The following is a 15,124-nucleotide window of genomic DNA, read 5'->3' on the forward strand; positions in this document are numbered from 1 at the left end:
GGCGGCCCCGGGCTGCATCAGGCTCTATCTGCCCATTAATTCCCCCTTCGCCTCTCCTCTCAGAGGCTGCGCTTCAGTTTTTCTGGACTATTTGTACTTCCTTAGATCTGCTCTGTGTTTTTCAACCCTCCTCGCTTTTTTTCCTGCTGTTTCCTCACTAGACTAGACCCTTATTCTTGATATCGACCACATCCCTCACTGAGCATCTCAAATGACTCCTGAACCCATGCAGCCTTACAGTCTGTCAATTACTCATGCAAAGGTGCTACCACGCGCTACCCCACCGCCTTGCTCACATCATAGAAATGGAGGTTGTCTTCATATTCTGGGATGGAACACCACCAAGGCCCCATGCAACACTATCTGTGGCTGATTCACCAGGTTCTGGCCGGCTGCTCTAAAGGAGTCTTTATTAGGATGGTAATAACTCATGAGGAAAATATACAAGTACTCATGGTGATACATTATATCTATAGATGAGAAATTATAGTTCTGCTGCTAATTCTTTGAATTTACTTTAAGTAGGCATTTTCTTATATGTAAAATGAACACAGTACAACTGATCTTTCAAGATTGAAAATCAGATGTGTAGCACTGCTTATATATAACAAGCACTTAATCACACCCCTTCCAAAGTCTGACTCAGGTCCACTAGGTACCTATGTCGTGGCCTATGTCTGAATCCTGCCGGTATCCTGACTGGCTAGCTAGCTGCTGTGTGAACATAACTCTACTTTGCTATGGGAAAACCCCACTTTACTTGTAAGCACTTTATGACTCTCTTAAACTTCATGCTGGTAACTAACACCCCGTTCCCTTCCGATAAGGTTTCCATGATGCTGCCTACCACCGGCCTGCCTGAATCCCTCACCATGTCTCTTATCCCTTGTAACAAGTTGGGACACCCCATCACCCCATATGTAGCCTCCATAACATTAGATGCTGGTGCCATTTGTCATATCTTGCTAAACAACTGTCATCTTAAACCCTGGTCAAGGTCTGTCCCTACAAATGTTAATCACTCAATGAAAAAAAAAAACAGTTGTTACTGTTAATCTCCTGCCTTGATTTTGTCCTAAATATCTTCCAGGTGGTCCTCCCAGTTCTCTCAAAGTGGAAATCACTGTCCTTACTCCATGCTCCACCGATGAATCCTCTAAGCCACTCTAAATGATCTTTCTGCTCTCTCCCTTACATGAATGGCACAGAAAGACACACAGGATGTGTAACTATGGCCTCCGTGCAGGAACTTTGAAATTTCCCATATGCTATTAGTAACATGCCATGCGACAAGTTCCTTTAGAGCAAGAGCAACAGTCTGCAAACCAGACGCTGAGTAGACAGAAGAGAGAGGAGACATGAAGTCAAGAGTCTTGTGTCAGCCCAAATGAGTTTGTGATGCCAATGGAGGACACCGAGAAAATAAGGCCTCTAAGTCAACAGATCGACGCACATACGGATTCACAGAGGCTGAGACAGCAGGCAGAGGGTCTGCGCCAGATGGGGTCCTAGAGCCGAAAGGGGAAGTAGACACGTGCCCCCACCCATAATGGAGATGCTATCTCCAATTGATAACCGATTGAGAATCAAAGTTTACTTTTCTTCAAGGGACTCTCACTGGGGAGACAAACCACTCTTAGGCCACATGCCCAGCATAGATGGCCAATGGAAAACAAATTCAACAGCATCTTTGGAGGTCCCTTGTCTTATAACATCATCTCAGGGATTCTTTTCTTAATTTATCTGTTTTTTTTTTCTCTTTCCTCTCTTTTACCCTACAGGTCATTTGCATATATAGTGTTTTTGTGGGAGTCCTGAGTGTGGGAACAAGTCAGTCTCTACATCTATGTTTGATTTTCGGACCTTTATTTTTACTCTTCTCCTTCTGAGTTCTTTTGACTCTTTTGTTTTGTCCAATTCTGACCTGTCAGTTTTTGTTTTATTTTATTTTAATCATCCCTTAGAAGTCTGTTTGTTTTCTAATGAGAGACGGACAGGGAGTGGATCTGGATGGGAGGGAAGGTAGGAAGGAACTGGGAGGAACAGAGGGAGGGGAAACCATAATCAGGACATATATTATGTGACCAAAAAAAAAATCTATTTTCAGTAACAGGGAAAAATAAAAATTTTTTTAAAAATTCAAATAGCTCTATCATCCTGAAGAATAGCTCAGCCTAGCAAGATCAAGGTCAGCAGATCCAACTATAAACTTTACTATACTTCAAGACTGAAAATAGAGTTTGGGATAGACGGAGTAGATGAAATTAAGAGATATGCATTTCTAATTCCACACAATCCTTACTAGGGGTGTGCCTTTGTTTACAAGAGGTCTGTTTTTTCATTCAGTACTAAAACCAGGTTCAAATATTAGCTCAGGGTTCCAACACCCTAATCTAACATGGAAAGAAGAAACACTTTCTTTCCATAGCCACCTTCAAAGCTTCTCCCACCAGCCGGAGCGACTGCACGTTGAACTTGAAGACAATCAACAGGCGAGCCTAGCAGGATGCTTTCCAAAGTCAATACAGCAGACCCCACCACCTACCGTCGTCCCCCTGGCTTTTCGCAGGTAGCTCAGAAGGTCTCCTCCTTCCATCAGTTCCAGGATAATGTACTGGGGCTCACTCAGCAGACAGACTCCCAGCTGCTTCAAAATGTTGGGGTGATTAAACTTGCTGAAAGGTGAAAAAAGACACTAGCTGGACGACCTGACAGGGACAGCGGTCCCAGCGGGGGTCCTCATGGAACAGAGCAGTTCCTTACCCAAAGTGTCCTTTCCAAGCACTCACTGACTTCCTCTGAGTAAAGAAAGCTTCCTTTCCTAAGAGCCCATCTGTATGCTAGCCTTAAGGAGGGAACATGGCAACCCCTAGTGGCCAGAGCATCTGAGTAAAATAGAAGAGGCTTTAGAAGAAATAATGTTTCTCATTATGGGGGTTTGATGATTGGGAAAGAAAGCAATTTTCTTCAAAAGATGTTTGGAAGCATGTCTGTGTCATCACAATTACGACGTATATCCTCTCCCTTTTAGGGAAACAACTCAGATCTTCAGGTTTGAGCCTCATTGAGTGGGTAAGCCCCGGCCTAATCAGAGGACCCAGCTTGACTTCCTGGGAGCCTCTGCCTCCCGCTTCTCCTTGAGATGTCCTTGAGCAGTTCTCATGGCTGCTGCAGACGGAAACCTTGATGACAAGTTTTCTGGGTAAGAGATATTCTTGATAACATCAGAACTCATAAAAGAACATTCTTCCTGGGTCTGATTGACTCATTGTCCCTCATTAAGAATAGGTACATTTTAAAAGCAAAAGAGCTTCAGAATTTACTTGCAGAATAGAGTCCTAACTAAAGATAAGAGATGGGAGGATCTTTTGCCTGGGAACTACCTACCCAGGCTCCTTAGATTGGTTTCTAGAGAATACCTAATACTAAAGATGTATTTCCTTTGAAAGTTTTTGTTCACGCTTAGTTTCAGAATTACCTGGTCATTGGGATGCTAAAAATCCAACACAGAGAAATAAAAGCTTTCTATTCACACCCATCAGAGAAAATGACTGCATGAGCTGTGCTAATACCTACCTCATCAGGTGTGCCTCCTTCAAGAACTCAATCTTCTCCTGGTCTGTCGAGCCCTTCTTTAAGGTCTGTGAGAAAAGGAGGCAGGTCAGCAATCAGACACTAGGAGCCCAGTGGATTACAGGAGCTGAGCAGATAATGGAAACAATATTTTATTGATTTTTTTTGTCTTCTTTGTTGTTTTGTTTGTTTGGTGGACATATCTAATCCGATATCTGGAACTAAATCACAGTTACAGCATTGCATATGATCTGTAAATCCCCTGCTGGTGGGGTGTGTGGTCTCTAAAACTTCCATAATTGCTACTGTTTAATCAAGAATATCTCAGTCTGCCAGATAAGGGATTGAGGAACAAACATGTAAGGTACCTCTGAAATATGGGATTATTTTATTTTGTGTGTTTTAATTAATTTATTATTTATTTAATGTGTATGGTTCTTTGCATGTATCTGTGTGGGTACATCACATGTTCACAGTGCCTGTGGAAGCCAGAAGAGAGTATTGGATCTCCTGGGATGACAGTTACAGATGGATGTGAATGGCCATGTGAGTTATGGGAATCAAAACTGGATCTCCAAGAAGAGCAGCCAGTGCTCTTAATGGTTGAGCCCTTTCCATATACAGAAATATAGAAAAATGTAAAGACACACTAATTTGGACACTCAATGGGCCAGCATCTTTTCAGATTTTCTTCTCAGTATCAACTTTCCCACTTTACCTGCAATTACTCCCTGCTTCATTTTTTGGAGGAATGTTGTCCTTTACTAGTCAATAGTTGCAAATTAATCTTCAAAATCTATTCTAAAACTCTCTAATCTCTTTGTCCTAAGTCCCATGTCTCAGTTCCAGCTAACAAAACCTAATTGAGAAACTGATGCAGTGGAGAGATTTATAGGAAACTTTCGCCTTCCTGAATCATACATGTAGACCTTCCTACCTCCTCTCCCTGGTCTGAGTGAGGAGGTGATACCTACCTAATTCTTGGCACTCACATTGCTGTTATGAGGCAAAGAGCAAGAACCAAGTGGAAAGGATTTTAGAAATGGGCACTCTCACCTACCACAAGTATGCCTAGGCCAACAGTCCTCTTAGCATGTGAGAAGATGATAGATAGATAGATAGATACATACATACATACATACATATATACATACATACATACATGCTTAATAGGCCCAGAGAAAGTTACAGGACTTTTCAAGTCTATCATTTGGAAAAGGAAAGAATTTTGGCAACATAGATTGGCCATCCCTAAAGCAAAAATCTCCATTAAGTACAGACCAAGATATTATTTAAGTATATGAAATTGCTCAGCCCTCTATCAAAAAGAAGTGTTACCAGATCATGAGAGCATATGTTGTATTTCTTTAAAATGCATCAAATGCACAATGGCAACCACAGCCTGTGAGCAGATGCAGTCTGTCACCTGTGTCTACACAGACTCTATGTTCTGTCACCTGTGTCTACACAGACTCTATGTTCCGTCACCTGTGTCTATACAGACTCTATGTTTTTTTTTTTCACCTGTTCTATACAGACTCTATGTTCTGTCACCTGTGTCTACACAGACTCTATGTTCTGTCACCTGTGTCTACACAGACTCCGTCACCTGTGTCTACACAGACTCTATGTTCCTGTCACCTGTGTCTACACAGACTCTATGTTCCGTCACCTGTGTCTACACAGACTCTATGTTCCGTCACCTGTGTCTACACAGACTCTATGTTCCGTCACCTGTGTCTACACAGACTCTATGTCATGTCACCTTTGTCTTACCTGTGTCTACACAGACTCTATGTTCTGTCACCTATTTCTACACATCACAGTCTGAAACCAGCCTCTATGCTCCTAAATAGTGGAGAAGTCAGGAAGAGAACAGTATTTCATGACATAGAAAATTCAAACTTCAATGTTTGTAAGTAATGTTTAGTGGAAATACTTGTTTGTTTAAATATTTACTAAAGTTGTTTGAGCTTCAGGGGCAGAATTCAAAGGTTAAAACAGAGCCACATGGGCAGTAAGTTTGAGAAAATATGCTAAGTCCTCACCTAGTTCCTGAAATTTATTGTACAATTCTAGTTCATGTAAAGTATATTGTTATTGTTGTTTTGAGACAGTATCTCTTATAGTTCATGCTGGCCTCTGAATCTGTATGTAACCAAGAATGACTTTGAACTTGATTCTCCTACTTCTTCCTCCCAATGTTGGGAATACAGGCATGCACATTACCCCTTGTTTTATGTTGTGCTGAGGATCAAGCCCCCTTTGAAGTACTGGGCGAGGACTCTACAAATTGAGCTATTATCTCTAGCCCCGTCTTAGAGTATTTTCAGTGGGAAGTAAAACTCCACTAGGTTTTTACCTAATTAATAGCTTTAGTAGTAACATAAGCCCTGGATATATTCTCCTTTAAAAAGCCCGTTAGAAATGGTGAAAATAATGGCTGGCTTTTGTAGCTAATGACAGACTTCTACATTCTGCCATTATTAAATTTAACTTACTTTTTAAAGGTGTGTTTATTTTATTTTATGTGAATGCTTTTGCCTGCATGTATGTATGTGCATGACATGTGTGCCTGGTGCCTGCCATTGGAGGTCAGAAGAAGTAGTTGGGATCCCTTGGTACTGGAGTTACAGATGGATGCTTGCGAACCACTGTGTGTGGGTGCTGGGAACCAAACCCAAGTCCTCTGCAAGAGCAACAAGCACTCTGAACCACCGAGCCAACTCTCCAGCCCCAAATTTCTTATTTTTTTTAGTTGACATACTCTCTGTACCTGATTTTGCTATACAGTGTGATGCTTTGATTTATATATGCATTGGATAATGGACAAATCCAGGACACTAGCCTGTTCATCACCTTTAACTCCTATCACGTCTTTGTTAGTAAGCAGACTGAAAACCCGTTTGGAGACATACAGTGCACCGTGCTAACGGTTCTAGGAGGCCTCTTCTCCACCGCTCGCTCTGGATGTTACAGTCATGTGCAGGACGGGGTTCAGGGACACACATCACCTTCACTGCCACTTTGATTTCGCCACTGCCCGCTCCCAGGATGTCCACGGCTGTGCCTTCGTACACTTCTCCAAAAGCTCCACTCCCCAGCAACAGGCGCAGGCTCAGCTGTTCCCGAGGAAAGGCGGGAAGACTCTCGATCTCTTCTTGGGTTGGAAGAGTACTGTAAAACAACCATATGTGTGTGTTCTCCCTGAGGACCTCACTTAGGTTTCTGCATTTGTGTTTGAAAGAAATGGAGCAACCTCAGTGCTTGGCAGCACTGTGCGTTCCAATATGGTAGTGAGGAATTTTATGTTCCTATGCTTTTGCTATTCTATCAGTCTTTACACAAAGTATGTTGCTTTACTTCTGAACACCATGATTTCTACAGGAGCATGAAGGTGAAGACTTCCCTGAGGTTTCTGTTGCAGCTGCCTCTATCAAAATGAGCGGTTATGAAATTCTCTGGGTTGCAGATTCATGAAAAACTGCTGCAGATGAAGAAATTAGCGACAAAAGCAGCTGGGCCCTGGAGATTTCCCTTCACCTGACTCACGTACCTGCTTCCATGACAAACGGGATTTACTATGACTGAAAAAACCAGCTCCACCACCACATTAGCCTTCAAAAGGCCAGTCTTCACCTTGGAATATTACAGCATTGGTGCTTAATCTAAATCAAGTACACTTTGAGGGTTTTTTTTTTTTTAGCTAAAATTTTTTTAATGATTTATTTATTTTTATTTTACGTGCATTGGTGATGTTTCACCTGCATGTCTGTTTGTGTGTGAGAGAGAGCGTCAGATCCTCCGGGAAGTGGAGTTACAAACGGTTGTAAGTTGCCATGTGGGTGCTGGAAATTGAGCCTGGGTCCTCTGGAAGAGCAGTCAATGCTCTTAACCACTGAGCCACCTCACTAGCTCCAGAAAGAATCTTAAATATCAGATACACAGTGTTTTCTAAAAACAAACAAACAAAAATCTCCTCTGAAGAGCTGGTTTGGTTCATTTCTGTATCTGTTTTAAATCCTGTTTGTAGATTTCAGCAAGCAAGGCCTATGACCCCCTAAGATTCTTTTAACAGAGAGCATGACATAGTGTCTCATGCAAAGAAATACAAAATTATTTTCCTTAATTATAATGATAATGAAAGTTTAAAACTCATCTGTCTTACAGAGACACTGTGGGCGATCATCATATGGTGTCCATGACAGAATGTGAAGGTACATGCAAGACCTCTAGAATTTCTCCCTTCTCAGTCATTCATTCTTTTCAAAGTGATACATCCTTCTTAAGCTGGGCTTTTTAATCACGTGATTAAATAATGGAAGGCAATGGATTTGTATTTCTCTTATAGTATAACCACATACGCCACCATTTCTCCCAAGCCACGTATGAGACTAGAAGCAAACGTTGCCGACGGTGATACCCGAAGATCCCTGGGAAATGTGAGGTGTGCGGACACCCTTGTTGCTGGGTCCACACTCGGGATCCGAGAAGATGGCATGGGTCACGTACTGTACTGCATAGCAGGCATTAGCCAGGCCCACTCCAGCCGCCAGACCTCGCAGGTCCGCCAACTCTTTGTCGTCTTCGTTGAGAACTGAGAGCTCCTCCTTGGACGCTTTGCGATTTTTCAAGCTCCTATGCCAGACTATAAAGAAAACAGACAATTTACTAATTATAGCTTTTTTCCCTCTTAAAAAAGATGTTAGTGTGTTTTAAACACACATATGTATGCATACCCTGCTGACAGAATAACATGATTTAAAAATATTCCTGTAAAAAATTGTTTAACTAAATCTTGGTAAAATTCCATATAAAACCCACACAATTCATACACTTTCAGTCATAAAATTCACTATATTTCCTACTACTACAAATAAATTTTGAAGTATTTTATTAAAATGCACCTTTCAAAATTAACTGTAAGCTAGAATCAAACTCAGTTCCCAAACTTGCAAAATAATTGTTAATGAAGCAGACTTCCTTCTGCATCCAGACATTCCCATTGTGCTCCAGTAGACCTGAACGAACACTTCCAACACAATGGCACATTTTAAACCTTTTCGGTTGGGCTCTGCCCAGCCTTTTCAGTGTGGTGAATATGGCACAAATGTGTCTGTCTGAGCTGGGAAGATGACTCAGTGGACAAAAGTACAAGCATGAAGACCTGGGTTCAGACCACCAGCACCCCTGTAAAAGCTGGGGGTAGCAGCACATACATGTAACCCCAGTGTTGGGGGTAGAGGTCAGTGACAGGCAGATCTTGGGGACCAGCTAGCCAGCCAGCTCAGCTGATCAGTGAGCTCCACGCTCAGCTACAGACTGTCTCAAAAAATTCAAGTGGATAGGGTTAGAAAAAGGCTTCCAACATTGACCCCTGGCCTCCACATAGACACATGCTCTCTCACACATACACACACAAGTGCACACACATGCACAAATGCACTCACATACTCATGCACACACTCACAGAAAGAGAGAGAGAACACAGCTCTGTGATACTTAGATTCTGGAACCACTGGTTAAAATCCTAGAACTCCTCTGAAATGTTTAGCTTTCCCAGAGTTGAAGGAGTCCCACATGCTACCTGGGTGGACTCCTTGAAATGAAAGCTCAACTTTGTTGATGCCTTTTCACTGCAATACAGAGACAGAGATACATACAAAATAATGTACACCTGTTGTTCATATACGTCTGCAGAAAAATCACTGTGATAAACAACAGCATTGGTCCTGTCTGCTTGTAGAATCATGAGTGATTTGTATGCCCCCCTTTTCACACTATGCTCAGCCTTTATAATGTTAAGAAAACATTCTTTGATAAAAATCAAAATACAATTATGTCAGGAAGATCATCTATTTGTGTCGTATATTGATTCAGGGATCAAAATCATCAAAAAAAAATGCTTTGGAAATGATTACTGAGATTTGAGCTTTGGAGGCTGAGGGAGCAGGAGCAGTAACTCCAGATAAGCCTGTCCTACAATTAGTCAGCTCTGTCTCAAAACAAAAACAATCAACAAAAAGCAACCTTCTCTCTCGTAGTTCCTTGCATATCTAAGACATTAGAGTTTCACTCGTGACATTCCACCTGAGGGGCCACACGGGAGCATGGCCAGCACCCTTTACCAAAGCACTTTTTTCTAAGCCTCGCTTGTTCTCACGCCTGCATCCGAAGCGACAGACATCACCTCATTCTTCTGCACAGCCTGCTTATCTCTCCCAGTGACCCTAAAAGGCCAGCTGTGGCTGTCGGTGCTCTTCCATGACGCTCTCACCTACACTTCATGTCACTTATAGCATCCTATTTCATCTTCTCACATAGGTATGTCTCGCCTCCATTATTAAAGGACAGTCTCCTGAGGCCACTGATTACAGTTTACAACTTCTTCCCCTCTTTCCCTGGCACGAGGTTCATATCAGATATGGCATCTCACCAACCCAGAGGCTGCCAGTATTTATTTTTAAGCCTTTGTTTCAATTTTACAGAGCCCTCAGAACAATGCAATTTCTAAGGAGTTGCTACTTTTCGTTATTTTCGTAACTTAAGTCTTTTCTCATGGACTCACACATTCCTACTGGTAGAACCACATGCACTACTAACAGAAGCAAGAACTAAATTAGCTTGGCGACTCCCCCAAATCCACAAATTCCAAACACAATAAAGACCTTTCAGTCCTGAGAAAGTTCAGCTATCCACAGGATGTCTCGAAAGCACACAAAACATTGAGATGCTCTCATTTTCACCAGCTAGAGTCAGAGGTTCAAGCAGTGGTGGTGGAGAAAGTTGGCAAGCAGAGGTGAGGTGAAGGGTCCCTCACGGAACACGCCTCCCAGCGGGAAGCAGACAAGCAGTCAAGCCTATACGCCAACTGCCAAATATACCGCAGTCAGACGAGTCACTCTGGACTGGCTTTAGTGGCACAAACATCAGCTGTGCGATGCACAGACTCCCTGGAACCACAGGTTAAAAGCCGAGCAGGCTCCACTGAAACGTTTAGCTTCCCCACTTAGCTAGAGGAGTCCCATGTGTTATCGGGGTGGCATTTTTTTTTTTTTAAGTGAAACCTCAGTTCAAGTTCAAAGCGTTGTCTGAGACCTTTTACCTCCAGTCACTCTGGAGAAAGAATAATGATTGGGAAAACTTAATTAAATGGTAGCTTTATTTTTCCAGAGGGATTGAGCCCTTGTATTCTATTCATAGTTCTTCCTTGCCTTTCTCTGTACCTTTCTCTTAGTTATAAACACAAGTCGCAGTTTCCTGAATATGTGCTGGGATTGGTATCATGCCCTTCTTATGATCCTGGGGAATGGCATTCTTGGTATCAGCAGTAGATGTGAAGCTCATACATCTTATAACCCAAACCCAAAAGTCACATGGGAGCTGAACAAATGTGATGTTGACGTGTATTACACAACAGTAACAAGCCAGAATGTGTGATCATGGTAGCAATCCTCCAGGCCCAATTTCTTCTCATCTACTTTGGGTTTTCTGTGTTTTTAATCATAATTAAAATAAACATTAAAAAGGGGTAGAGCTTTAAGAACTATCGTATTAGCATAAGATAAATAATGGGAAATGGCTATCTGGTGTAATTCTGCTGTTTTTCGATCCTTTGTAAATGAGCAGGGATTTTGAGTAAACCTGTCAGTTGTCAGAAAGCAAGAGTAAGTCCCATAGGTCAGAAATGGGTCTCCTGTGAGAGGCACCATTCATTCCAAACTGAGCTGTCTGCCCGGGGACCAAAGCCATCCCAACTAGTGACTCTCACTGGCCTCCCACTAATCCCACACTGTTTTTGTGTCTTTGGTTACTTCTCTTTTATTTATATTCTAGCCTACGAGCCACAGAACACTTGCAATAGCCTATCAGAAACAAGTGCTCTTTTACAGAAAGCTAAAATAGAGTGGCCTCACACAAACAATTGCATCTTAAGTATACCATCAAATGTATATACTGATGTATATGCCATGGGGTTGCTGCCCCATGCTGTGGTTTGTGTCCAGAATATATATTCTTCAAAGGTGTAAAGCCTTAGTCTCTAGTTTGAAATTGTGGAATGCAGAGGTTAGGGCCTAATGGGAAGTCACTGGGGACATATTCTTGAAGATGATGGTTGGACCCCAGCTCCTTTCTCTTTCTCTGCTGTTCTTAGCTGTGAGAAGACATTACTACATCATACCCCTGCCATGAAGGGCTGCCAACACCCAGAGCAACAGGGCCACTTGATCCTGAACCAGCACCTTCAAAACTATGAGCCAAAATAAACCTTTACATGAAAGAAAACTAATGCATCTCATGACGTTAAAAAAAATCATAGAAGTTAGTAGCTATGAAAAGACAGCCCAGGGCAATGCTGTGAACTTTATTAACTGATTTCATCAGGTTGTGTTTCATGTAGGAAATGAGATAAACTGAAAGATAAATCAGTCAGTATGATCTAATAAACAATTTATTACCTGCTTGTAGAATCTATACTACTCACCAATGGTCAGTGGGACTGCAGCAACCAGAAATATCCCAACTATGATAGTAAGTATAAAACTTGTTTCTGTTATCCAAAAACCATCTAAGGATATAAATGGGAAAAGAAATTAATTCGCATACATAAAAAAAGCTAAATTGTCCCATTTCTTCCCAAGCATGAACACACTGGTCATCAGGAGCCTGCTCCTCTGAGGTTTCTACAAGCCAGTAGTTGAGCAGGGCAGTTTGGAAAGCAACCATGTTGAGAGTTTGGACCCAGGAGAAAGTTGCTGTTCCTTTTGTTACTTCATCATTTCACTGGAACAACCCACCCAACCTGTTTTACGATGACTAAGAAAACCTGTGTGCTTCTTTTTAAGGAATTCAGGACAAAGGGGGTCTTTATCTTCACATATTTAAAAAAAATAACGGAGATTTATTATTTCCCCTTATATCTCCATACCCATTTAATTCCACAGACGTTCATCTAAGGACTACCAACATGGAAATGTGGTGGAATGTCTTGGGCAGGCTGTTTGCAGAGGAAACAGGGGTGCAGACCCCAGCGTGGCAAACCCCAGCCTGTGGGACAAACCTGGATGCAGCATTTAAAACTTCTCATGAGCTAAGGATAATTTTTACATTTTTAAAATTTTTTTTTATTTTAAAAGAAAAGGGAGGGAGTGAAAAAGAGGAGGAAGAGGGGGATGAAGAAGAAGAGGTAGCTACAGAGAGCAGACATAACTTGCAAAACCTAAACCATTTGCTTCTTGGCTCTTCTCAGAAAATATCTAGGCAAGCATTAACTAACTGACTATAATGTAAATAAGAATGATGGCAGATCTGTGTTTAATTTTATGTGGATGAGTGTCTTGCCCTCATGTATATCTGTGCACCACATCATGGAGTTACTGTGGAAGCCAGAAGAGGACATCAAATCCCTGGGGAATCTGGAGTTACAGATAGCTGTGAGCTACCATGTGGGTGCTCGAAATCAAATCGAGGTCCTCTACACGAATAAATGCTCTAATCTGCTGAGCTAGCTCTCCTGGACACTTTTTCATTGCATTTTTTTTTACTTATGTATTTGTGTGTGTGTGTGTGTGTGTGTGTGTGTGTGTGTGTGTGTGTGTGTGTTGCATGTTTGTGTATGTGCATGTATTGGCCTGCCTGGGCACAGATTTGGAGGTCAGCAAACAGCTTATGGGAAATGGTTTTCTTCTTTTATTGTGGGGATTCCAGGGAACAAACTCAGGTCATCACACTTGGCGGCAAGTACCATCTCGATGACCTAGAATGACTGATGTTTTATGTGAATGTATGTATAAAATGCAAATAATTCATTTTTGCCTAAGGTATATCAATTATGCATAACAATGGGTTCATTTAAGTTAGGCCTTCAAATGAAAGGCTAGTGAGTAGGAAGGGGATGAGAGAAGGTAATGGGGTGACTATGATCAAAACATATTATATATTTGTGTGAAAATGTCACAATGAAGCCTATTCGTATTTATAATTAACATATGCTAATAAGAATCTAGAAATAAAAGAAATGAGTGGGATTAAATCCCCTATCATTGCTGAATATGTAACTCAGTGACAGAGCACTTACTTTGCATGTAAGTGGGATTTGATTCCCACAGTGTGTGTATGCGTACACACAAAGGAAAAGAATAAGAAAAAACTTTCAGAAATCAAATGAGGACAGACCACATAATTAGAATCTGCTTTTGTTGAAGTACATAAATCAAGATGCTACTTCCTACATACTTGATATAAATTGAGACTCAAATCTACTATAATTACTACAGTTCATGTATGAAAAGTAACACTTAGAACAAATGCAATAAGAAAGCAAAGACCTACAGGTTCTAGTGATATTGTACAAGAATAAAGACCAAGATGCAATCTACTCAGGAAAAAAATCATTTAAACAATACCAATGACAAAAAAGGAAACCCCAGGTTAAGGGATACATGGCAGATAGTGCAGGCCAGGCTTTTAGGCTGCAGGAAATACAAGGCCAAGGTCGTAATTATGAAAGCTATATCACAGGGACAAATGCTAGGAAAATGAACCACTGTGGGGCAAGTCCCAGGAGGCTTCACATGCCACACTGAAATCGGTCAATGGAACCATCTTACATCATTCAGTGAGGGGCAAAGTATCAAGCTTGTGTTCAGCTGAATTGTCGGCAGTGTGGTCAAGCTGAGGGCACAGACAAGAAAACATACCGTGAATCAAGAAAGCCGGTGTGGAAATAGAAATGTGGGAACCCCTCAGTGAGAAATTAAGATGATGGGCCAGCAAGACGGCTCATTGGGTAAAGGCGTTTGCCACCAAGCCTGGCAGTTTGAATTTGATTCCTGTGACCCATATGGTAGGAGAGAACCAACTCTTAAAAGTTATTCTCTACATGCACATGCATTACTGTGGAAGGCAAATGCCCAGGCACACACATACACGAAGAAATAAATGTAATTTTTTAAAAAGAGAAATTGATATGTTTCTCTTCAAAATCCATTGAAGAGTGGGAAGAGGCACTCACAGTTGAATAATTGCCTCTGTCAAATGCCTATGAATATGTCTGTGGGGCATCTTTTGATTTCTGGTTAATATAGGATGGCCCAGCCGACTGGTGGTACCAACTCCAGGCAGCTTGGCCCAGGATACGTAAGAAAGATAGCCATGTGGATGTGAGCCAAAATCAAGGCCTTAAACTGTGATTTTGGCTTCAGTTCCTACCTCTAGGTTCCCATCTTGAGTTCCTGCCTTGGCCTCCCTTGACAATGTGCTATAACCTATAAGTCAAATAAACCCTTTCATCCTCAAGTCGATTCTGGTCAGTGTTTTGTCATGGCAACAGGAAGCAAAGTGGAACACTGGGTGTTTAGAAAGATAATGCATAAGGTAAAGTAGGATGCACATAGGAACAGCTAGATAAGAAGGAAAGGGGGGGGGGGTATGAGGGAGGAGGGGGATTTGTGATTGACAGCTACATAGCTAGAAGGAAAGACACAGAAAGTAAAAAAAAAAAAAAATAGTTCAAAGCCTAATATGTAAGAGAGAGTACTAGGAAGTAGAT

The 15,124-nt window shown here is 41.7% G+C and overlaps 1 protein-coding gene across 1 annotated transcript in view; it reads right to left on the reverse strand.

Moving 5' to 3' along the window:
* Ros1 (ROS proto-oncogene 1, receptor tyrosine kinase) overlaps positions 1 to 15,124 on the reverse strand; it is a 124,722-nt gene that overhangs the window by 15,100 nt on the left and 94,498 nt on the right. Inside the window, 5 exon segments of the mRNA XM_037200364.1 lie at positions 2,546 to 2,675; positions 3,577 to 3,641; positions 6,588 to 6,750; positions 8,086 to 8,221; positions 12,059 to 12,142. Of these exon segments, the coding sequence (XP_037056259.1) occupies positions 2,546 to 2,675; positions 3,577 to 3,641; positions 6,588 to 6,750; positions 8,086 to 8,221; positions 12,059 to 12,142 (578 nt within the window).

Source organism: Peromyscus leucopus, chromosome 8a (assembly GCF_004664715.2).
Source record: "Peromyscus leucopus breed LL Stock chromosome 8a, UCI_PerLeu_2.1, whole genome shotgun sequence".
In the NCBI taxonomy this organism is placed as follows: Eukaryota; Metazoa; Chordata; class Mammalia; order Rodentia; family Cricetidae; genus Peromyscus; species Peromyscus leucopus.